This window comes from Eulemur rufifrons, chromosome 7 (assembly GCF_041146395.1).
Source record: "Eulemur rufifrons isolate Redbay chromosome 7, OSU_ERuf_1, whole genome shotgun sequence".
NCBI lineage: Eukaryota > Metazoa > Chordata > Mammalia > Primates > Lemuridae > Eulemur > Eulemur rufifrons.
This window is the reverse complement of record NC_090989.1, coordinates 108,763,468-108,789,807: the sequence shown is the minus strand read 5'-3', so window position 1 is coordinate 108,789,807 and position 26,340 is coordinate 108,763,468. Positions and strand designations below refer to the sequence as shown.

The following is a 26,340-nucleotide window of genomic DNA, read 5'->3' as shown; positions in this document are numbered from 1 at the left end:
TTGAATTGATCATGATGTTATCTCTGACCTAGGTAGCCAGGTACCACATCTAGTGCTCTTTCTAAAGTAAAAAAATTTCATTGCCAGGTTTGTGTATCCTGCCCTGCCTGCCCAATTACACATACTGAGGCTTGGCTCCTTACCTTAGTTTCCTCCCAGATATCTTAGTTCTTTCAGGACTGGAATCTTGTCCCTAATTCCCAGCTTCTTCTCACAAACCAGGAAGCAGAACTGGCAGGAGTCTTTCTGGATACAGGTAGTTGTGGTTTTCATAACAGTAAACTTGAATTGCCCCTCTTCCCTGTAGTCTTTTGTTAGAACTCCCAGGTGGTGTCAGCACCCCCAGGTGGGCAGCTGGCTTGTCTTTGGCAGAGATGTACAATTAGAATAGTAAACCACAGTAAGTGCCTAAAGCTGAGAACTCTCTTTTTAAAAGCTCTGTATTTCTGCCTATGTGATGGAAATTTGGATTTTGAGATGAGAAGGTCTACTATTTTTCCTGCTTTGCAAAGTAAAATCTGTTTCTGCATCCCCCAAACACTTGTCCTCATTTTGATTCAGCTTCATTGACAAGTGCTGAATTTTCAGTAACAAGAGTAGAAATATATAAAATGGAAATCATTCTCAATTAGAATTAGCTGGCAACACACTCTCTCTGAGCACTAGGAAGTGGAAAAACTGTTTCTAGAAAGGATAAAAATAAGAGAGTATCACACACATACCTGCATATCTTTTCTCCTTAAATGGATTTTATAGAAAGAATTAGAGGATGCTTGCTTTTTAAATGACATTTATTTTTTCAAAAAATTCAAGTACATAACACATTTTCAAAGGACATTTTGAAAATATCAAACAATGTAAAGAAAAGAAATATAACTTATAATCCCATCATCAGGGGATAATTATTAATATTAACAGTTAAATATTTTTCCAGTCTTTTCTCTATGTATCTGAAGGTTTGTACATGTCTACATGTAATTATATGGTTACCTAAAAATTTAGGCTCAACCTGCACACATATATTTATATTCAGCTTTTTTACCTAAAATTGCATCAGTAGCATATTACTCTTCAAATATAGAATTTTTTGTGGCTGTGTTAAAATTTGATTTTACTGATAGAGATGTAATAGTGAATTCAGCTGTAGCCCTGTTGTTAGACAGTGTTTCCAGTGCTGCACTGGAGTCATTCAGCTGACATCTATTCATAGTCAACACAATACTTGGTAAGAGTTTAGAAAGCCTGAATGTGTCTGACCAACTGGTGGGATTGATCTGCCAAAAGTCTGTTTACAAAAGGGCTGAGGATTCTTTGGGACAGCTTAAAAAAAGAGGGTGCTGGACATGAAGAGCGTATGGGCTTGAAGAGTGAGACACTCTGGACTGTGAGGTGGGGGCCACTCTGAGGATAGCATGGTGTTTGCAGCTTGGGTTTATCTCCTGGCCCAGGTCCTAAAGACCTCATGTTTAAGTTCTTTGTAAAATGGAGTGTTATAAGTGAGAGTTTTAAAAGAAGATTTAATGGAGCCTGAGCATCTCTGTCTTGGGATCCTTCCAACACATCTGGAAAGGGGAGACCTTGATTGGGTCATTTTGGTTGCAATGAACAGAGATGTACTGATTGAATTGTGGGGTTTACTGAAATGATCCACACAGTGATAAGGAAGAAAGACTATTCAGGAACCCAAGAACAGAAGCTAGCCCTCATATACATTTTCACTGTTCACTGTGGACAAAGGCAGTTTTAGGAACCCCCCAGAGCAGAAGTTCCTGTGTCTTTCTTCTAAGTTGACACCATTACTAACATGAACCAGATACTCTCCGTATATTGATTTCCTTCTTCATCTTTAATCAGTTTTCTGATAGCAAATGTGGGGTTGCTTCAGTCTTGGCTTCCTAGCTCAAATTCTCAAGCCAGAATAACTGCCAATCTTGTTTGGACAGTGTTTCACTCCAGGCTAAGTCGGAGGCGACTAGCAAGATAATAGGCTACCTGTGGTCCTGGGGCCGGTCCCAGTTTAGTCAGCTGGTTCCAGGGATTGGGAATCATGTGGTATACAACATGGCTTGTTTTCAACATGCTCCCTGAGCAAAGGCTGTGGACAGGGCAGCTTGCATTAAAGAGGGCTGTTGGCACAGCAGGCACCAGGGAGAGAGGCATTCTCCCCCACTTCCCCTGAGACTACTGTCTGGCCTTGCCACAGAGCAAGTGTTGACAAAACGTAGTTGGCAGTATCCATGGATGAGAGCAATGGGGAAGTGGCAGAAGTGTTGTGGCCCGGTGGACCTGTGATGGAGACAGAGCAACTGCAGAGAGCAGAGGGCCTGGCACAAGTGTTCAACATGGAGTGCCTACTGGGTCCACTGTGTGCTAGGCCCTATGGATGATGGAAAAATATAAGACATGGCTGCTGTCCTAAAGGAAATCGTGCTATGTATGGTGGAAAGTTTGTAAAGATTCTACATTTTAACTTTTTATTTTTATAAATACAGGTACTGATAACTCACCATGACACCTATACACTAGGTATTAACTGGTCAATGGTAATTTTCCCTAGTCCATTGAGTTTGTCTCCAGCTGCTCATTTACATTAAGTCCACCACACTCTTCTAGTCCACCACACTCATCACCAGCAGTGAGAAAGTAAGACCAAAAGTTTAGATTATATAAGTTTATATAAAACTTTTTGGCTTATCTATATCACTACTTTCCACATTGAACATTGATTGAAATGTGATTTCATAATGTTTACATATACTCAATGTTGGGAAATGTGGTAAGAGCATATGCCTTTAAACTTTTGAAAAATAGAAAATTTTTAAGAGTAAAAACATGAGTTTTAAAAAATAGTTATGGTAAAATATATTCAATAAAGAAAACTTGGAAAATATACAAAAGTAGGAAGAAGGGTCATCTATGTCCCAAATCAACCACGGTTGACATTTTGGTGTATTTCCTTCTAAATGTAGTTTTTATCCTAAATTTTGAGTATTTGGTGTTTGTTTTAAATAGTTTTACTAATACTGTGAACATAAATTTGTAGTCTGCTTTTTATGTAGCATTATTCATAATCTTTCAAACATCATTTGTAATGACTGTATAATTTTATAACTAATGTGTCACTCTTTATTTTATTTTATTTTTTTATATCAGAAAGCATTTATAATATATACCACTTTTATTTAATTCTTCCTCTAAAGCTAGCCTTTTGGGGTATTTCTGATTTTCCAAAATAGTAAACAATGTTCCAATATACATATTTGCAGAAAGTTTTATCTTATATTCTTATTTATTCCCACAATATAGATTCTTGGAAGTGGATTTGTTTGATTAAGGGCATACACATTTCTGAAATTCCTGATACATATTGCTTAGAAAAAAATTCTAAATAGGAGGGTGGCATAATTTGAACTTCCAGTGAGGACTGCAAATTTCACAAATGCTACAATAAACCAAATGAGGAAAACACCATCATTTGAAAATTGCCCTCGACTCTATACAGTTGATATAAGACTTAGATAGGTTGCCATATCTTGATAATGGAAAATATTTTTGTCCTTATTCAAATGATTCCAGGCTATAAAATAAAAGGAAAAACAAAGTGAATAAAGTTATAAATTTTGCTTGATTAATGATCTATAATCTGAGTAGCAACTTAAATTTATATTTCATATTCAAAACATGTTAGAATATGAAAATGTCTATTTTTTGAAACTGCTATGAAAGGTATCATACATTGTATGTTGTTAAACAAAATACAAGTATCTCATTCATGATTTTTCTTCACTCTGGACTTGGTAAATAGATATAGCAGTTTCAACCACAACTAAATTATCATTAGTGTTTTAGCAGATAAAGTAGTAGTTCAGTAGGATAAACACATATTTCCCCTCTTCTTCAAAACCACTCACTAACGCTCTCAATACAAAGGAGATTTAGTAGTTGAATGTAGCAACATCCAAAAAAGATATTATTTCAAGGGATAAGGTTCTCAGCCTTTGATTAGCTTATGATCAGGGAAATTCTTGATAAATGGCAAAACTGCTTTGTGCTTTGGGTTATCTCTACACAACACTGAAATGTTGGTCATTCAAAACGATTATGCAGTTTCACCATACAACACAGGATGTATTTTACAATTATTGAGCTAATTCAATCCATACAGACAAGCCAACAGACACATTGGGATATCAGAGGAAAAATGAGATAATAGAGCTTGAGTAAAGATGCGGGCAGTAGAAATGGGGGTGGGGAATGATGGAATTCTAGAGACATCTCAACAAGACTCATTGAGTCCTGGGAAGTGGGAGTAAAATGGAGGAGATACAGGTGCCAGTGAGGATCTGTTACCTGGATGATGACTGAATAGCTTCCACACAGTATCTTGGATAACAGAATGATGACTCTGATGAGGCAGATGATCACTTGAAGCCCACTGAGGGATATGAGAATGGAAAATAAAATGATGTTCCACTCTACTACATGTGCAGGTTCCAGGCACTGATTCCACATGCTGGAATCTGTAAGGAAACTGAGAAAGAGGAGAGAAATAGTCAACAAGACCCATGGCCAAGTCTACATACTTGGTCCAAGGAGGACATCTACAGGTATTTGTATGTTTGGGAAATTAATGTATATGATTAAAATATATAATAATATGAAATATGAATTAATGTATTTAAACAATCATTCAGATACTTATATTGAACACATTGTATACATAGCACTGACCTAAACACTTGTTTATTATAAATGTGCTTCCCGCTTAACAGGCAATTCCAATTTAATTAGGAGGTAAGACACACACCAAAGAGTTCAATAGCAATGAAAGGCAGCACAGATCAATACCAAGAGAGAGAGAGAAAGCCCATTTTCTAGGAGTCCAGAAGTTGGCCTGGGCTGTCAAGGACAGGGTTGAGCTTGCATAGGACATAAAATCAGACACATGATAAAATTAACAAAGAGAAATTTTGCTAGAAATCCTCAACCCAGTCTCAAAGCTCTTTTGAACAGTGGCTCTCAAACGTGAGTCTGCATCAGGATTATCTGGAGGGCTTGTTAAAATACAGACGGCTGGGCCACACCCCAGAGTTTCTGAGTCAGTTCCCAGGTGCTGCTGCTGCTGTTGTTCTCTGGTCCTCATTCTGAGAACTTCAGCTTTAGAACATTGCTGTTAAGATTCAGATTATGGAGTGGGAACACAACAGATCGAAATTTTCAATCAATCTAGTTTAGCACAGGAATATGAGAGTTAAACCACTCTCAAGACTGCCTTAAAACCATGCTGAATTAACCCGACTTCTGCTCACTTCTAGGTCTGCCATGGCCATGAGCACTTCTCTTAAGGCTGAGGCTTTGTCTGTTCAGCTAAATTGAAACGAAGAACTGACCCTCTCAAGGAAAAAAAAAAAAAAGAAAGAAAGAAAGAAAGAAAAAAAAAAAAGACAAACAAAAACAGTCAAACACATTTATAGGGCAGAGATGTTTATAAACATCTTGAGTCAATAGCAAGATGTTTTTTCTCGGAAAAGCCATAGACAATCCAAATACCGGTCAGGTGGCTGCGAGTGTTTGTGCCTGGGGTGGAAAGTGATGAATTCTGTACTTAGGTGACCACCTGCACCACCGTCACCTCTCCTCTTTGTTTTTCTTTCTCCCCCCTCCATTTTTTCCTCCAGTCCCTTCCTTTTAACTTTCTTTTTCCTCCCTTTCTCTATTTCCTACTCTCTAATGCTCCAGGAAACAAAGGCATTCTAAGAATTTCTTGATATTGCTGATGGCCCTGATCTCGAATGGTAAAGAGCACCAAATCCAGGAGTCAGAACTCCTGGATCTGTAAGATCCAAGCAAGGGACTTTACCCCTATGGTCTCCAAAGTCTTATCTGGATAATGGGGTTAAAATACCTAACCCAGGGTTACTGTGAATATTTGGTAAGAGCGTGTATAAAAATGGTTTGGAATCTGTAAGTGTAATACAGATGTGGTTTTCTGTTACAATTTCCCTAGACCCATCTTTTACCCCCTCAATATCCCTAACTTAGTTGCAGCCACTAGGGAAGCGAGTCTCTCCAGATTCCTACTCTAGCCTCTTGCCAGTACAGATCTGTTCTGCACAGATCATCCAACACTTTAAAACAAGATGACTTGCAGGGCTTCTATTTTTCTCCCAGACTATGGTATTGTTTATTCTTCTTGTAAACTGTGAGGAGTCATAAGAGCACTAGCAGGGACAGGAAAGAATAGAGAAGCTTGCCCTGACACCCATGCCCCCTTCCCAACCTCCATCCACAGCTCTATCACAGCATTTACTGCATTTGTTGTAGTAATAATTCTGTCTGTTATCTATACATCTGTATCAGCTACATCTTCACCTGTTTCTATTTCCTTAACAGACTGTGTACTCTGAGAGCACTGACTGTGTTTTATTCATCTCTGAATGGCCAGGTCTACCATCTAAAGTCGTGCCTGACATATTGTAAAGATCAACAAGTATTAATTGAATGAAACTGATTCAGGATCCTCACCAGTCACCATGCCAGTGGCTAAACCTGCTGGCCACCTGCTGGCAAGTGGAGAATATCACATGTCCTAAAGAGGTACACGGAGTAATAATGTTAATAATAAAGCCTGCCATGTCGTGAGAATGTATTACATCTCATTTGTTCATTACTTCCATGTAATTCTAAATTCTGTGAGGTACAAATGATTGTTATTCCTGACTTACAGAGGCTTAGAGATATCCAGATATTTGTCTATGATCATATAGCTTATAAGTAGGAGAGGGGGACTTGAATCCTTATCTATAAGCGTCAAAGACCTGTGCTATAAGGGCAAAGTTTGTTCACCCTAAGGCTTCCATCTCAGCAGAATGTTCTGCCAGGTCTGTGTGAGTTTCTAGAAGGAAGGGGAATCTGTGCAATTTCTCTCTGATTCTATAGCAACTAGCCCAAGGCATGAACATAGTGCTCAATATTTGTGGATTAAATGTGCAAATAAATAACTGATAGGCACAACTTCAATATTAATACTGTTCCACCCTCCATTTGCCAAGCCTTGGAAAATTCTCTAGGAGACCAGAGACTTGGCTTCCCTGTGTGGCCTCCAAACAATGCTTCACCTTGAAACATTTTTATATAGATGAAAATAGGTGAAGACAAACATCAAGGGCAGCTTAAAGGAATAATGGAGAGGCATGTAGGCAGCCTGGGATTCATGCCTTGAGAGGGGAGGCTTCTTTGGTTTGGGAGTAGGGAAAAGTTCAGGGGATGATGACATAAGAAAGGGGTCTTTTGCACTCTGTGGGAATTTCTACATTAGGGTAGAAATTTCTACATTAGGGTAGAAAGGGCTCTTTCCTGAGCCCTTTCAGTCCCAAGGGAGTGTCTCCTCCAATTGCTCAGGAAAGCCTAAGGTTATTGTCTAGGTTTTCCTGACCTAAGGGAGAGCACTGCTTACTAAAAGAGGTCAACAGCATGTGGCACCTTGTGGAACCTTCAGAACGAAGGCAGCTATAGGCACAGAAGCAGCTCTGCTATGCAAGCCTACGTGCACACATAGGACCTCAGATAGACACAATCTTTGAACAATGTAGCCAGTCATGGACACTTGAGAAGAAAATGTAACTCCCCCAGAAAATGGTATAGACACTCCCTCGTTTTATTCCATTAGAATTCTGAGCACGGGATAAAGACAAGGAGAGACGCAATGGGCCTCTCCTGTATCTCTTTCTGGGCCCTGCTACTTCCTGAGCTGCCTCTGCAGGTACTGGTAACCCAATAAGCCCAGCACAAGACCAGTGTGAGGCATTCAGAGATCCAGGATTGGGTTGCTAACATCTGACTAAACTGCCAGCCTTCTGAGCAAGGCTGCCTCTTTAGACCCTTCCTTAGTATAAGCTAGATAAGCTCCTGGCTCCTTCCACTAACTCCTGCACCTCATCATATTCCTGGATCTCAGACAGTACCTCCCCACTCACCCTGCCTGGTTCTATCTCTGTGTTATCCCTGCTGCTATAGCCCCACGTGGCATTATCCAAGGGCACTGTGATTCTCCCCCAGCCAATCCATTCACATCTGTAATAGACCACACATCCAACCTGGACATAAAACAAGACTGAGTTGTTGGAACCACTCAGGCCACAAACTCTAGCAGTCGCCAGACCACGAAAACCATAAAGCTCTAATATGGAGTATGAGAGAAACACATCTTTCGTTTGGATATCTCCATGGCAGCCTCAAGATATTGGATGCACATGGCACTGACAGACTGGAGGACAAAAACACCTAAACAAAAATCAGTGCAAGAACAAATTGGTCTGTATATTAGAAACTAATAGGAAAATTCTGCACTAATGTAGCCATGTAAAACCCCAACGTGATCATGGAAAATGGGCATGAGCATAGGCCCAGGAGTTTCTGATTTTCTGACCTCCTTGGTCTGGGGGGTTCTTCCTTACCGTCCTGCAGTGCCTTCAAAGGCATACTCCCAGCCATTGAGGGTGCCGCAGTATGGGCCCTGGACAAGACCCAAAGCAGATATGACCAGGCAGTATCCAGAAAAAGCAATTCCAAGGGTGGAGAAGATAATCGACAGCAGTGTCTAAATTAAACATAGAAGAAGGTTAGTGCCATAGAATGAGACCAGGGGACAGCACAGATAAATTATCCAATAGGTACATTCCTCTATTCATCCAAGCCTACTGCAGTCTAGGTAATACCAAGTGCCCACATAAAAATGGAAAAACTTGATCCATATATATCAAGACTTGATATATATATATCATATATATTAAAAAATAAGTTTTTTGATGACTTTTTGTTTGGTATCCCATAGAAGAAAGAAGGTAATTTACTAAGTGTCTTCATTTTTTCTGGAATTTTGATATCAAAATAATGGTCACCTCTTACAGAAATGCAGTGAAGGGATGTGATCAATTAATCCATAAGTATTTACTGAAGACCTGTTATTTTTCTAGGTAGGGTAGGTTTTCTAAAAATTATAAACTATGACCCGCTTTTCTCTTGTGAAGATATTTTAATATCTTCATACACAGGAATACAAGGGGAAATAGCAGGTGTTAGCCAGGATATTTACATTCATATTCAAGTGAGGATGGGATTGACGGGGAGGAGGGTGTTTTCATCTGAGTAGAGAGAATGGGTGATATTCACAGGCAGAGCAGTGCAAGCAGAGTTGTGAGACAGTAGCCAGATCGGTCTGATCCAAGAGGGGGTTCATTTAGGGGAGTGAGGGGAGAAGCTTCTGAAGACAGATTGCCAAGGTGCTGATGCTGGGAAACAGGGCTGACAGGACACAAATAAGCCTTTGAGTAGCTTCCAGAGTGGGCACAGCTTGAAGGATCTGGGCCAGAGATGGCCTTGATTGCCACATCAAGACCATTCTTCAGGGCAAGGGGCTTTTCTCCCCACAGCCTTTTACTAAAAAATTTTCAAATCTACAAAAAAGTTGAAAGTATAATACAGTGAACTCCTATTTTATACCCTTTACCTAGAATCACCTATTGTGACTATTTTATCATATTCATTTGTATTCTGTGTGTGTGTATATATATTCATGCAAATGTACATATATACATATATGCATATATGCACATGTATTTATTTATTTACACATTTTTGTTCCTGAACCATTTGAAAATAGACTGCAGACATTATGATATTTCACCCCTAAATATATCAGCACACATTTCCTAAGAATAAAAATATTCTATTATTTTATAACTATTTTTACCTTTTTTGTACAGGTCAAATAAGGCTTTATATGTCTCTTTAGTTTCCTTTAATTTATACTAGTCTCTCTGCCTTTTTGTTTTCCATGATATTAAATTTTTTTTTTTGAAGAATCCTAGCCAGTTGTTTTGTAGAATATAGCTCATTCTGGGCTTTTCTGATTATTTTCTCATAATTAGATTCAAACATTTTGGCAATAATATTTGATTAGTGTGGTGTACATTGTGGGCCTCCCATGTAATGTTCGTTTCTAAGTTTGGTCTTTTGGTTAAGGGTGTCCTCAGATTTTGCCCCTGTAAAGGTACATATCCCACTTTGCAATTAGTAAATGGCAAGGTAAACTGGCAAGGTAATAACTTTGAGACATTGTCACATTCCTTTTCCTAACAAGATTTCAACTGATGTGTTTAGCATTCACTGATGATCCTCATTTTCATTGATTACCAATGATCACACTAGGGGTCATAATGTGCTGCTTTTGTAATTCTGTCATTTCTCTGTATTTATAAGTTATCATTTTTCTGCTCAGAAGAACTTCCATTTCCCATTTCTCTCTCCTTTGCCTTTCTCTTTCTGTGTTATTGTGGACCCATGGATTTTCTAATTCGAGATACTTTAATCCATAACTGCTATGATTCTTTTAGATGTCCAGATGGTCCAAATTTGGTCACTGGGAACATCCCTTTAAGTCAACTTCTGTGTCCTTTTACATACCCCCATCACTCTGAACATTTCCTTGTTTTCTGGCACAACTGTTCCAGGTTTACTTTGAACTTACCCTGCCCTAGACTTGACATAAGCTGTTTTTCCAACAAATCATGTAATTGGCTTTTGAGCAGGGAAGTGGCGTGACCACATTGTGCTTTTGTAAAATTGCCCTGGCATTGGTCACACAAGCTGGAAGTAAGAGACCCTGAAGATAAGGATTCCACGTGGAGACACCTGCAGGTTAGGTGACAAAGACACACACGCAGCTGGAGGAAAACACATTAAGGAGGAAATGAGTAGCTGGAGATGGATTGAAAAAAACATCCACTGTTGGGCCTTGAATGAAAAGGAGACAAAAATAGGGATGCCAAGAAGGGTAGTTTGGTTTGGGAGAAACATTAATTTAGTTTTAGAAATAGTGATTTTAAGGTGAGAGCAGGCAGCCAAACTGTAAGTGCAGTCGCCAGTGGATAACAAGTCCTAAAGCTGAGAAAGAAAAAGTCAGAACAACAAACTTATGATTTTAGGCATAAGAACCATCTCAAATTACATTTCTTTGTTTAAAATTATTTCACTGATTATAGCATTAATACATCCTCTTTATGGAAAATTGGTAAAAATATTTTAAAAATACAAAGAAGAAAAGAATAAATCTATTTTTTTCTTATTTGATATTTCATTGGCCTCTTCACATATGATAAATGTTCTTTGAAATGATATTTCTCATATTGATTTAAATAAAGTTTTGCTCATGGGATGAGAGCTACTTTTTTTTTACTGTTAGTTATACTTTATAAAAAAATTTGCCTATTCACCAATACCAACTTTAAAAATAGAAGAAAAATATTTTAAGAAGATAGGGATCCTTGTTTACCAAGTGTACCCTTAAGAAGTTCACTGGGAAGATCTACAAAATTTCTTCATTTGGAGGAAATTGGCAACAATAGCATATGTATGTATACAACGCAAACACATAAATTACCATCTAATGAGTGGACACCATTGCACAATCAAGGTAAGCTTCCAAATAAAGTGGGAATAAGAATCTCTCTGAGTCATAGTTTCATTGTTTGTAAACTGTATATGATGTAGATAAAATAGCACCTATGTAGCAGGGCTGCTCAAAAATTAAAGCACAATAAAGATATTAGCTATTATTTCAAGTGCCCTTATTTGGCCATTATTTGCTTTCCAGGGATAGTTGCCCAAGAATTTCGGCAGAAGACCAGACCCATGTAGGAATGGATAGTGTCTTAGTCAGTTCCTATTGCTATAACAAAATACCTTAGACTGGGTAATTTACAAACAAAAGAATTTTATTACTCACAATTCTGGAGGCTGGAAAGTCTAAGATCAAGGCAGCGGCAGATTTGGTGTCTGGTAAGGGCCTGTTCTTCACAGATGATGCTCTTTCTATGTGTCCTCACATGATGGAAGGGGGAAAGTGTCCCCTTTTATAAGGGCACTAATCTCATTCATGAAGAAAGAGCCCTCATGACTTAGTTCCCAAAATGTTCTACCTCTTAATACCACCACAATGCAGATGAGGTTTCAGTATGAATCTTGGAAGGAGACATTCAGATCATAACAGGTAGCAATGAAGCAGGGAATTAATTTTCATTCCAGAGCTTCAGAAGTTACAAACTGGTGCAGACTCAAATTTAGCCTGCAAGATGTGCTTTACTTGGTTTAAAAGAGGATTAATTGCCAATATTTTATAATTGAGAAGTTTTACATAAAAAACCCATATTTCTACTCTCTACTGAAAACTGAGAATCACTGTCTAATTTCATCATGGTAAAAACTGGCTGCACTTGAGTAGCAGCTCCCTCTCTCCCTTAAGTGAGAATTGTACTCTAGTGCCTACCAGGTGCACTTCTTTCATTTCCATCACAGTTTGGCTCCTGGGGGCATATGAATTAGCACCTCTATTCTAGAGCCTACCTTGAAAAGGCCAAACAGGGAATCCTTTCTCCCTTCCTCCAGCTCTTCCTAATGAGGTGTCAGTCATCTCATTTAATGCTGATTGTAAGACCCTGCTCAGACTATTTCTAGAATCTATTTGTGCCAGGATGCTAATAGTGAGTTAAGACTAATAGAACGTATTGATTTTTATTATATACTTAATAGCACTTATATTTGTTTTCTAGAAATTCCCTGAGTATCATAGTTTAAATGTATACCTGAATTCATCACTTCACCTAGGCAATTTAGAAAGCTCTTCCTTGAGTATAAGTAGCTGTTGGGGGATGTCTGAGTTAATTGGTTAAGAACACACACACACACACACACACACACACACGCGAGCGCGCATATACACATACATGAGGAGCATATTTCTAATTTTCAATTCTCCACCAGGGAAACACAGTGCTAAATTCAGCAACTATAATTTTTCAAGGGCATCAGAGAAAGTTGGTCGTACCATCTTGGCTATACATTAAAATCTCCTGGGGAGATTTAAAATCATATCCATGCCCAGGTTGTGTCTCAGACCAACTAAGTCAGGGATTCTGGGGTTGGGATTCAGACATTAGTATTTTTCCAAGCTCCCAGGTGATTACAATGTACATCCTTTGGAATCACTGCTGCAAAGAATACCTGCAGACTTCGTGGTAAAGCTGGTCCTAGTTAATAATCACTTGTTCTCTTTGAGCCACAGCTGCCTCATCTATAAAGCAGGAGTAAAGATGACTTAATTCACAGGGTAATGTGAAAGAAATACAAATTGCTATGTAAATAAGTAATGAGGAGGAGGAAGGGAGGAGGAGAAAGATAATGGTAGAAATGCAACAGCACAGGCTTAGAAAATGCTATTGTATTAACCTTGTTCTGTTTTAATTATTTTTAAAGTTTCAATTAAAAAAATGTACATCATGAACACCCAACAGCATGGATTAGTCTAAAAATTATTGTGCTGGGTGAAAGAAGCCGGATAAAGACAAATACTGTATGATTCCATTTATATAAGATACAAACTAACCTATCATGACAAAAAGCAGGTCAAAGGTTAATCTTTTGGGGGCGATGGAAATGTTCTGTATCCTGATTGTAATAGTGGTTTCATGGGTGCATTCAACTGTGAAAACTCATGGAATTGTATACTCTTAACAGATTCCATTTTCTTTATGTAGGTTAGTCATCAGTAAAGGAGATAAGGGAAAAAATAGACAAATAAAAACCCAGTTAGGAAAAAGTAGTATTATTTCCTAATTGTACGTATCTTTAAATCCTGACTCTCTGGAAGTGCATCAGCAAAACAAAGGTGGAGGAAAGACCACAAGCAAAGTGGCAGATGATCTCTAAAGTAAACTCTTGGTCTCTGAACGGGCAGGACATCAACAGGGTACAAGCATGTCAATATTTTTATGTTTCTGAGTGAGAGGAAAGAAAGCTGGAGCCCACTCAACCATCCTCAAAAAATTATTGCTCTTACCATGTATTTTTTGCTGCAGTTTTCACTCTGGCAACATTTGTAGTTGTTATCATTCTCCAGTACAAGAAGAACTGCTGCTACTATAAGCATCTACAGGAGGGAAGAGATAAAATGTTAGAAGTGGAACACTGGTTTACACTCAGATGGTGTCTCCAAGCATAGACTATGGGGTCAGGAAGATCTGGGTTCGAATCCCAGCCCCGCCACTTTCTAGCTGTGTGAACTTGAGGTTCCTTGTATATAAAATGGTGTTGAGAGCTCACCTGGTTGGGTTGTCATGAGGTAACTTGATTCATAGTAAGCGATTGGTAAGTATTAGCTCTCATTATCATGACTAGCAATCATTAAAAGCTAATAATTAAGAAGTAAATGGTATGGAGATGGGAATACCACCCTGGGCAGCAAAACCTGCATTTCTCACTGACTCAGTTGTGGAGAACAAAGGAAACTCATTCACCAGAGTTTGAAGTTTGCCAGCCTCTCTCCATTCATTGCCCTCTGGAATGGAAGTGAGAGGCATAGTTAACCTGAAACTGTATCTCTAATGTAAGTTCAATTTCCCCATGTATTCAAACCATCTCAGGTTCCAATTTTTTCAGTGTATTTTGTCTGTTATCAAGCCAATAAACTGGGAGAATTCAGTGCATTCTACTTCCCTTGTTATCTTTAGCAAAGGGCTACAGCTCTGGAAACAGCATGTATTTCTTTACTATTATAATTTCTGGTGAGGGCAGGTGTGGAAATTCTCCGCCTGCTCTTTACTCCTCATTGTTCAGTACTGAATACTGAAGCCGAGTTCACTGCTCTTTTACTGTTGTGGCCAATATTTCTAGTTTCCAGATTTCTTCAGCTTTCATTCATTTTTCTGTCCATTTATTTATCTATATTCCTCTCCTTTCTCCTAAAAGGATTTGATGCAGTTATGATAATATAGTTCAATAATTCCTAGAAATTGATACTGTAAAATACAAAACAGTTTTTTTCCCAGTTTTAACTTTTACTATTACATAAAATATAAGCAAAGGAGTCCTATATTCCCCTTATTTAAACACTATTAGTTATTACAAATCTTAATAGATTGTACTTTAATCTTATTTATGCCTTAACACTCTTTCATTTATTACAATTACATATTGAGGGAAACAATGATTAGATAAGGCTGAAATACAATAACCAGCTTCATTACAATATTGGTAGAAAAAGTTAGACCTAGACCCTAGAGTCCTGTCGTTCAGCCAGGAAAGAGAAACTGCCAATTTTTTGTTTTAAAATATAACTGCAATACAGAGGACTCAAGAATAATCAAGGCAAATTATACCTAATGCCACCACTCTCCTGTGTTTTTACATATTTATTTCCAGTGTTTTCCCACATGCATGTTTTATATAACTGCAATAGTAATTTGTCCACAATTTTGTCATGTCTTTGTTCATTCAACATGAAATAATATGCATTTTCCATGTTGTTACATCTTCATCATTACAATTTTCATGACTGTATAAAATGAATGTACTAAAGTTTATTTGGCCACTTCTCTGCTAGGATGCTTCTCCTAATAGTTATTTATTATTATAAATAATGCTGCCACAAATATCTATGTACACAGCTCTTTTCTCATTTTGGATTATTTCCTCAGAACAAATGATTAGATTTAGAATTACTGAGTCAAAGGATATAACCATTTTCATAGACCTTGATATGTCACATACCTCTTCTCCAAAGGGTTTGCATTTATTTGTTGTGCCACCAACATTAATTGTGTACATATTACTTAGCATTGAATATTGATATTTTAAAGTTTACTAATTTAATATGCAAAATCAATAACGAAATGAAAACTGCTTTCTAACATAGCTATTCAAATACTATAATGATTAAACACCCACAAAGATGTAGAAATAGATAATGAATTTTCTTCCACATTATTGGTGGTCTAGTAAGCTTACAGTGCACAATGTGTTGTTTTTAGAAATGACATGACCAGGAAAAGTGTCTTTTCCTCTACGTTGCCAACATGATTTACTATCAGTTTGTTTATTTTTAAAGAGCACAAAGTTGTCAGGAAAGTACTGATGGATTCTTACCACTGGTAATTCGATTTAGTTTTCAAAACCTCTCTCCATTATTAGGGGCATAATGTAGGACTATTTTGTCCTTTATAATGATGATATGAACCATTCTTTAGCAAGTATTTATAATCACAGCAGTCACTGGCTACCTACTACAGGTCAGTTTCTGTCCGGAGCACTTTATGTGATTTTACCCTGTAAAGTACATGTTATTATTCACATTTTTCAAATGAGGACACTGAGGCTCAAAGATATTGAGTAACTCCAAAAGTCTCATGGCACAAATGACAGAGCTTAGATTTGAATGCAGGTTTATCTGAATCTCTAAGTCCCTGCTTTTTCCATGCCATCCTAATGCCCCTCCAAGCTAGAGAAATCATGAGTACAGACTGAAAATCTGCTCTGGAAAAGAGTAATACCACTGGAGATCAAATAGCTTAAATTGTTACACAGGGTTCATAAGGACATAATATTTTTATAGGCCAGTGTCCCACAAACTTTCATTAGGACTAATTTCCTGCATTGCCGAAGCTGCATTGCTGAGCAGCTTCTCAAAAACAAAGCTATGCCCCAAATCTTAACAGACTACCTGCCCCTCCATCCCCCACCCATCTTCCAAATCCCAAGCCCAAGATCAGTGGAATGATTTTTCCATTATTCATTATGTTTACTAGGTTACAAAGCAAGTCGTAATAACAGCTCCCCCTTCTGTGATCCCAAGTCTCCAAAATCACACTTACCATGACACCTGAGAAACAGATCCCTTCAAAATACCACACGTAGTTGGTGAGTTTATTGCTGGTAGCATAGGAAGTTTGCCCATTTGGGAAATACAGTAATATATTCACAATTATACTCCAGAGCGCAAGCGGAATCAGCAGACAACTTAGGCAGCCTCCACACTTCCGAGACCCCATCTTGCCCTGCTTAGAACCTGCAGGAGATTTCAAAGGCATAGAATTACATAAAGCCTATTTTTCTTCCTACCTGTCTTTTTTTTTTCTTTTTGAGATACCTACCACTTTCTAGGTCAGAGCCCTTCACTTCATATTCATGAGGAGCCGGGGACTTGGAATATCACTGCAGCCGACAATCTCGTGTGAAATAGTGGTTTACTGTTTAGAGAACAATAGACAATGATCAACGGCTGAAGAGCTGAGCTGGTCTTCATCCTGTGCCAAAGGAATGCGGTGTTTTTCACTGCTTTTTAAAATAAGTCATTTTCCTCTGGATTAAAGCACTGAAGTCTTAACCCTGAAACTGTTTTAAGAAGGAAGTTGGGGTGGGGGCTGGAACTGGCAAATTTCATACAACAGGGCTAAAGAAAAAACTACTAAGGAGGCTTATATTAAAACATAATATGTTTGTTAAAATGTCCTGGCTTTCTACCTTTTTTATTTATCTGTGATTCACTATGTTCTTTATTGTGTGCTCACTATCAACTAAATGTTATTCAAACTGCAAGGGATACCAAAAAAAAAAGCTTTCTTAAGGGACTGTTGGGTGAGAAAAACAAGGCGTAGCAACTGATGAGTTTATTGTTACAGGATCAATACAACTTTCCTTCCAAGAGTTCGCATCTATTATCTTCACCACACTGAAAAATAATAACAGGCATAAATGCGTATCTTTCTTACTGTTAAGAAAAGGGAGGTAAGGGAAAGAGGGTAAGTTAAGCCTTTACGAGCAATAAGTTTGAAACGAGGATTGAGGCATTCTCTCCTCCAAATTATTGCCTTAAATTTAAAGAGCCACAGGTCTCCTCTGACGACTTGAGAAAAGGATCATGAGGAGGAGTCTGGGCATGAATACGTTAGAGACAACTAGACAGCAGTGGCAGAGAGTTCAAGGATTGCTCCACCTAGTCTCTACCGCTGTCTGCTGGGATCCCGGGGATCCTGCCTGACCTAACTTCCTTAAATCTCAACTCCCTCAGCTGTGAAATGGAGGTTTAAAAAACAGCAACTTCCCCAGAATGATAATGTGAGGATTAAACAAGATTATGCATCCAAAACACAGCGTCAGGAGCATACAGACAGCAATACGGGTGAGCCATCATTAATAACAAAAAGGGCACTTATAGGAACATAATTGTCACAATAGTTCAGAGATCAGAATTCAATTCTGCTTATTTACTCTTCTCTGTGCCCAGAGAGGTCTATATCATGAAGTGTTAAAATTTTTCCCCCAGAAGTATTTACATTTAATGTTATTGTCTTCCTGAAATTATTAATACTGTATAATATATGTACTTTTAACAAAAGAGAATAAAATTACTTATTTTTATATAAATAATTTAAAAATTATAATTTTACTCTTTTGGAAAATTGAGATACTTGGAGCCACTTTGAGATTCAAACAAACCAAAAAACCCTAGAAAGTAGCAGTCCAGGTTCCAAAGAGGTTTCTTGGCTCCCCCTTGTGGCTGTGATTTTTTTTCTTCTAATGTTTTTGATCTAAGTGCATCAACAAAGTCTGAGCATTAGATTTTATTTCTGATGACATGCAAGCAGCTGAAAATAGTATTTACTAGAGTTCTTGGGATGATTGGGAAGAAAATAACATTTTTGGTTGAACGTTCACTGAGTGCCTCCTATGTGCCAGGCACTTTTCTAAGAGCAGGGAATAGATCAGTGAACAAGACAGTCCAAATCCCTGCCTTTGTGAAACTTATATTCTACCATAAAGGATTCTAACAAGAATATATATATATAATATATACTATATATTGTATATCATATCAGGTGGTGATAAGTGTGGCTAAAATAAATCAGAGAAAAGTGACTAGGGGTCAGAGAATGTGGGTGGGCACTGTGCTAGAAGCTTTCACTTGCATTAAAACAAAAAGCCAAAACACTCATTCTTACAATAACATTAAGGTGAAGACATTATTAACCACATCTCACATGTGTTGAAAAATGGATCTAAGAAAAAAATTTAAAACTTGCCCAGGAACCAAGTTAAGCCCAAGACTTTCATATTCTCTGTACTATTCCGCTGTGTTCACTCGTGCCTGATACATTCCTATGTGTTAACCTGACTCTTCCTATTGCAAATATGTTTCATATTTGGAGGTTTGGATTCCTTGCTGATGGCTGCCTACAGTGCTATTTTGAAGGCACACTAGTTTCAGTGGGAGAGAGATATAGGCCAGATAGTTTAGCTAGATACGTTAGCTGCATCTGCTGTGGGGATAGGGTCAGGGAAGGGCAACGTGCATGCTGGTATTCTCCAGCCTCGGTCAAGCTTAAAACAGTATTTCTGATGGTTTCATGTCCCTTGGGGAGGAAGCGAATGACCAATCGTCATTTGGAGACTGTTCAGTAAGAGTGCCAGGAGTGAATAAAGAGGACGTGCCTGGCTGGAAAACTTGATAAACTTGTGAAAAGGAGAGTTGAGCAATTTCCTCATCTTCAGTTACCCCATTACTGAAAATATCTAATGATCTCCAGATAACCCCAAAATTTACTTAATTTCATTCCTAAGAAAACTTTTTTAACTTGCCTCTGAAAAAAAATGTGTGCTCATAAATAACATCCTTGAAGCTATTTGCCTCCAGTAAATTCCCAATTTTCTTGCCAAGGAATTCTTACTAAATCAGGATTTTCTTGCCGGTTCTCCAGTAACTCGCAAGAGTCACTGGAATGCTGTGCTTATTGGCTGTTTCTGGCCTTGGCTTCCCGTACTCAACAGCAGAGCTGAGGAAATCCGCAGGATGCCTGCTACCAGGGGACATGGTGACTCAGGAGGAAACACTCCACCTAAAATAGTCTTGGTATGCAGTCTCCAAGTCACTGTGAAGTCAGAATTAATATATGAGCCTGGAATTAGTCACACAGGTGATGGGAAGTGGGGAAGAAGGAAGTATCTGAAAAAAAAGTTTATCAAAAAGAAAAGTTTGGCAGAAAGATAAAATTTTAACAGCAGAAAGGCTAATATTCAGAAAGAAATTTTGTCCTGAGAGTTTAAAGTAGACTAATTGTGATATCCTCCACTGACCATGGGCATAAAGTACTGGTCTGAGTCCAATTTAGGGACCCACTGGGAGTGAATATTTACTTAAAAACACATTAGAAAAGCAGCAGTAGGACAGCTGTGTAAACAGAAGTGAACCCTTTGGATGCAGTCTTCCTGATTTTTGTGTTTATAATTCTTTCTCTAGAATTATCTGGCCCAAAATGTCTACCGTGCCAATAGACTCTAGTTTTATCTCTAACTAATGGTAAACATCTAGGTTTTTACTTACTGAGAGAGGGAAAGGAGTGTTCCTTTCCTATTTAAAACTCCCCAGGCAGTGTTCTGTATTTGGAATGTCCTCTGAGGCCATTGTCATACTCACTCACCCTTTACTCCCTTCCACCTGAGTGTTCTTTTATTTATTCAAACTCTTCACAGTGAGGGACCAAAGAAATATATTTAGTCGTTTATTTATGAAACGTGTATTGAGTAGCTACATGACTGCTGGGGCAATAAGTACCCATTCCTTGCCCTCAAGATACTCAAGGTCCAGTTGGGGAAATAAAAAAAAAATTAAAATGCAATGCTGGCTCACCAATAGATTCAACCACAGGCTACTTGAAAGGCACAGGAACCTTGAATAGAGCTAGGATTCAAGAGAAATTTCTCAGAAGCCTGCAGTATAGAACTGAGTCTTCAAGGTTAAGAAGCAGGAAGCTGAGCAAACTGAGCCTCAATCCAAGTTAAATGTCCACTGGCAGATACATGCAATGTATGAAGCTTGATTGGACTTTGGTTTGGAAAACACATGGTGACACATATTTGGGGGACAATTGGAGAAATATTAATATAGGCAGTATTTAGTCAATATTACAAAGTCGTTAATTTCAACATAATAATGGTATTAAGGAGACTGATCTAATTTTTAAAGAATGCATACATTTTACTCTGAAATGGTTTAGCAAAAGAAGGAGGAGGATGAGGACGAGGAGGAGGTGAAAGAGGAGGAAAAGGAGAAGGATGGTAGATAGATAAATGAAGCAAATGTGACAAAATATTAACAGATGTTTAATCTGAATCTGGATGTTCATTGTACTAGTTTTTCAACTTTCCTGAATTTTTGGAAATTTTCATAATAAATAGTTGAATAAAACGTACCCTGGTGGACACTCAGTGCATGAATGGCAACACTATCAAAAATGTAAAGGATTTTTTCATCTTGGGGATGCAAAGTAGAAAATAAATGCTCTGTCCAAGCAGCTGCATTAGCTTGCACAGAGGCACTGAGTTAGGCAAGAGTGTGTCCCACTCTGCAACTTGGAGCCAGTAGAGCGTGCCTGTGTCCAGCTGCTTGTGTGAGATGCAAAGGATGTGGTTGGGAGGGTGGATGAGGATGGAGCTCAGAGCTTGAAGGGTCTTGTCTGTGTCATGCTGAGGAATTGGGCTTTATCCTGAGGAAGTCAGAGTCATTGAAGAATGGAGAGCATTTTAGAAGCTCATTCTGGTTTCAGTTTGAAGGATGGATTCGAGTATGGAAGGTATGGAACTAAGAGATCAGTCCAGAGGTGACTGCAGTGATTCCATCAGAAATAAAGGACAAATGATGAGAATTTGGAGCAACAGAAATTCTCATTCATTGCTGGTGGGAATGCAAAATGGCACAGCCACTTTGGAAGACAGTCTGACAGTTTCTTACGAAGTTAAACATACACGTACCATACAATCCAGCAATTCCATTCATAAGTACTTGTTCATGAAAAATGAAAATATGTCCACACAAAGACCTATAAAGGAATGTTTAGAGCAGCTCTATTCATAATCACCAAAAACTGGAAGCATTGACTGGTAAACAAATAAATAAATTATACATTCAGAAATGGAATACTAATCAATGAAAGGGAATGAACTACCAATACTACAACATGGATGAATCTCAAAAGCTTTATGACAGGCAAAAGAAGCCAGACTACATACTATGTAATGTCATTCAGATGACATTTAAAAAAAGACAAAACTGTCAGGACAGAAATCAGATCAGTAGTCACCACAGGCTTGGGTGGGAGAAGGAGCTGACTACAAAGGGGCACAGAGAACTTTCTGGGGTGATGAAAATACTTTATACAGTGTCTTTATTATGGTGGTAGTTACACAACTGTCTACATTTATGAAAACTGTACATGTGTAAAGTATAAATTTTACCCTAAGGAAAAATCCTATAGGAAAAGTGAAAGATATTTTGATGATCGAGAAAACAGACATACTAATAAAAGAAATAGAGACGTCAGAAGATAGCACCTGATACAGCCAGGTGACTGCTACAGGAATGAAATGCTGAACCAAGTTGTATCTAGGAGTAATTCAAAATGTACCAAAATATTTTCTATTTTTATGTTATTACTTTAGAGGATACTAATCCTTGAGTTTTGGTGTGCCCTAAATTCATAGGTTGAAACCTAATCCCCAATGCAATAGTGTGAAGAGGTAGAGCCTTTAGGAGGTAATTAAGTCACAAGGGCTGTGCCTCCAGAATGGAATTGGTGCCCTTATAAAAGAAGTCGAAGGGGCTGGGCATGGTGGCTCACATCTGTAATCCCAGTACTTTGGGAGACTGAGGCAGGAGAATCACTTAAACCCAGGAGTTCCAGACCAGCCCTGGCAACAAAGCGAGATTTCCATCTCTCAAAAAAATAAATAAGCAACAGATGTTAGGAGATGCCTTGCCCTTCCACCATGTGAGGACACATAGAAGTTGTCATTCATGAAGCAGAGAACAAGTCCTCGCCAGACACGGAATCTGTTGGTGTCTTGATCACGGACTTCCCAGACTGTAGAACAGTAAATTTCTGTTGTTTATAAATTATCCAATCTAAAGTATTTTGTTATAGCAGCCTGAATGAAGACAGAGGCCAATTCGGCACAAGTATGAGAAAAATTTTAACCCTAAAAAGTGTATAAAGAATTCTCAAGAAAATATTTATATTCTGGGAACACACAGAGGAAGTTTCTCTGTGTGTATATATGCATGGGTGTGCTTGCCTCCAAGCACCTAATGATAATCTTCTTTGGGATATATTTTGTATTGATTTTATGTGTTCTTTAAACAGTTGAAATGTATGAAAACTACTTTCTTAATTCTAATTAATAAAAAATACTAGGTATTCATCTTTTAAAAATGAAGACTGCCTATAATAGAGTGGTGGCAGTGAATGTGGAAGTGGTTTGGAGGGAATTTAAGAGAGTAGAATCTTTTCTAGGAAAAGTTTTTCAAATAAGATGAGCTTGCACATTGGTACACAGATCTATCTACAAAACTGTAGTATTTGTGGAGAGAAAAGCCTGGAAATGTATTTCCCCGTTAACAGGAAAATGGTTAGATAGATTATGGGATTATTTATATAATGAAATACTATGCATCTGTTAAAAATCGGATAAATTTGTATGTGCTAATATGCCATGATGGCCAAGTTAAAAATAAAAAGCACTGTATATAAATTGTTAGCATTTATATAACAAATGAAGTGTGAGATCCTGTATATACACACACATACTTGCATAGCTATAAAATATCTCTGGAAGACTACAAGAAGAAATTGTTCCATCGGTCAGGATCCATTCAGGAGACAGAAACCACACAATAATTTGAACAGAGGAGGCTTAATATAAAGAATTATTAATTAATTATAGGAAATTTACTAAAAGGAACTAAAAGAACTCTGGAGTACCCTAGGGCTGACCAAAATTACCCAAGGAAGAAATGAACTTGGAAGGGGGTGCTCCTCAAGGTGGGACCCATATCTCCTTGGATGGTGGAGGATTTTACTGGGTGGCCCCAGATCAGAGCTGCTCCACAGTTGACAGGCTGAGAATCACAAGCCAGGGCTGGAAAGCTGGAAATTCCTGCACTAGGGATCCAGGGCTGAGGCTGGAAGGCAAGAAATCATTTGCTGAGGGGTGCTGACAAAATTCATAGGGAAACTTCCCATGCGGAGTGCTGTTGAGCTTGATGGGAAGCTCGTTGGGCCACTGGCTGGACTCATTGGAAGGCTGTCAGAGAGCTGCCTATAGGACAGTCACTGTGCTGGCCACAATGAAACCAGCTGGAGCACCCACAGAACTTGGAGTGAGCTCCATCATTGGATCTCCCACACACCAACCCAGAGCCACAGGAGCAAGAAGAACCAAAAGTCCACCAGAACCAGGGAGAGAATCCCCCTTCTCCTCCAGAGTCCCTCCAGTGTCCTCTACTGACAAAGTTTAACATTGTGTCAGCTGGCAAAGGAAACATGTTTCATTATCACAAGCAGAGAAATGAAGGGTGGATTTGACACTGAAAGGCAGTAAGTTCATAAATGCCACAGCTACTAACTATTGGACCTGGGGAAAAAATCTGGTGGATGAGGCTCAAATGTGAGAGAGAAACCTACTTTTCATTGTAAATCTTTGTACTGTTTGATTTGTAGGAGAAACATTGAGATACTTCTTAAAGTCATTAAATATTGAGCTTCATACAATAACATAATAATGCTGCTAATGACAGTAGATGCCAGCCATTACTCTAAATGCTTTAACTATTTTAACTCAGCTAATCTCTCCCCAACCAGTTACTGTTATTAGACTCCATTTTTATCAGACCCACAGGAAGAAACTGAGGCACAAAGAGGTTAAATAACTTGCCAGTGATTCTCTATCAAGTGGCTGAGCTATAACTATGATAATCTGGCTTCAGAATTTGTGCTCTTTGCCACTACACTGTATTAACTTACTGCATCCATCAGTGTTTACTGCAGCATAAAACATAATGAATGAATACGATAGTCATTAACATTATTCACCAGAGATTTGCAGAACACTGAGGTGAGTTGGGTTATATGATTAATGAGCTGTGTGTGTCATTTCAAGTCAAGCATTTAATTTTGAGGCACCCTCCATGGCTGTCTTTTTTCTCTTGTACAGAGAATGGCAATGTTGGAGATCACTCTACAATTGCAGTATGATGAACAACTCTGTGTTGACTGTAATTGAGCAAGAAATAAACCTTTGATTTTCTAAGCCCTTGATGTTTTGATACTGTTTCTTACTGGAGCATCATCTAGTTTATTTTACTGATATAAATGATGTGTTTCTGATTAGAGTTAAATAGCAAAATATGTGCTCTTAAAAATTCCAAACAAGACATATTACTTATTCTAAAATGTTTTTCTTAAAAAATTTTGAACTGAGGGCTAGGCATGGTGGCTCATGCCTATAATCACAGCACTTCAGAAGGCTAAAGCAGGAGGATCCCTTGAGGCCAGGAGTTCAAGACCAGCCTGGGCAACATAGGGAGGCCTGTCTCTACAAAAAAAAAAAAAAAAAAATTTTTTTTTTAAATTAGCCAGGCTGTCTCTAAAAAAAATAAAAATTATAAAAATAATTTTTTTGAACTTAGAAAAATTGAAAGAATGATACAATGATCACTGTTTATCTTTCAACTAGATTCATCAATTGCTCCTATATTGCCTTCTTTTCTTTGTTTCTCACATAATTTTTTTTCTCAACCATTTGAAAGTAAGTTGCAGACATCAGGAAACTTCTCCAGAAAATCTTCAATCGGCATCTTTGAAGACCAAGGACATTCTTCCACGTCACCACATTGAAATTCTTGGTTCCTGATAGCATTACCATATTTTTTTCTTTATTCTACAATGTACATAAAATAGTTTTAGAATTCCAATACTAATATTACTACCTATCATAAATCTTTGAAGTAGAGTTAGATTGTTTGCAGTCCCTTTTTTCTTTAGATTATAAGGACACTAAGCATGTGCAATCATGGTACTGTGTTTGGTACAAAAAAGAGTAATTCAAGTAAATTTGAACACAGTACTCTGACTATAGATCCTTAGTGACATATGTTCTTAGTACAAAAGAGACCTGCAAAGAAATATTGGTAATAATATGATACAGACATTCATTTGTTTCCTTTTATACTCACTTTTAGGATTTGCTTTTAAAAATCTTTTTATTACATTTTTAATGAATCATTTTTACTTGGTTCAACAGTCAGAACAATATAAACAGTTATATTCAAAGAAATTCCACTTCCATCCTTTACATCCACTCTGTTCCCACCCTCCTCCATGAGTAGATATTTTCACTGGTCTCCTGTTTTATCCTTTCTGTGTTTCTTTTTTTTGCAAAAGTAAGCAAATATACATATACATATTCTTATTTTCCATTATTTTTTACACCATGGTATACCATGTGCTTCTCATTTTTTTTCACTTAATAATATATCCTGGAAATCACTCTATATAAGTTTATAGAAATCTTTCTTTTTTTTTTTTTTGTTATGTCTGCATAGTGCTCTATCATGTGGCTGTGCTTATTTATTAGTATTTGGGTTGTTTCCAATATTTTACTATTACAAATAATATTGTA

The 26,340-nt window shown here is 37.9% G+C and overlaps 1 protein-coding gene across 1 annotated transcript in view; it reads right to left on the bottom strand.

Annotated features, from left to right (window-relative positions):
* Nucleotides 1–17,038, bottom strand: part of TM4SF18 (transmembrane 4 L six family member 18) — a 30,145-nt gene extending 13,107 nt beyond the window's left edge. The window contains exons 1-5 of the mRNA XM_069472007.1: nt 16,983–17,038; nt 16,704–16,897; nt 13,895–13,984; nt 8,457–8,599; nt 4,282–4,531 (exon numbers count right to left, since the gene is read on the bottom strand). Coding sequence (XP_069328108.1) covers nt 4,282–4,531; nt 8,457–8,599; nt 13,895–13,984; nt 16,704–16,880 — 660 coding nt within the window. The 5' untranslated portion in view covers nt 16,881–16,897; nt 16,983–17,038. The remainder of the gene's footprint in view (nt 1–4,281; nt 4,532–8,456; nt 8,600–13,894; nt 13,985–16,703; nt 16,898–16,982) is intronic.
* Between the last annotated feature and the right edge of the window lie 9,302 nt (nt 17,039–26,340).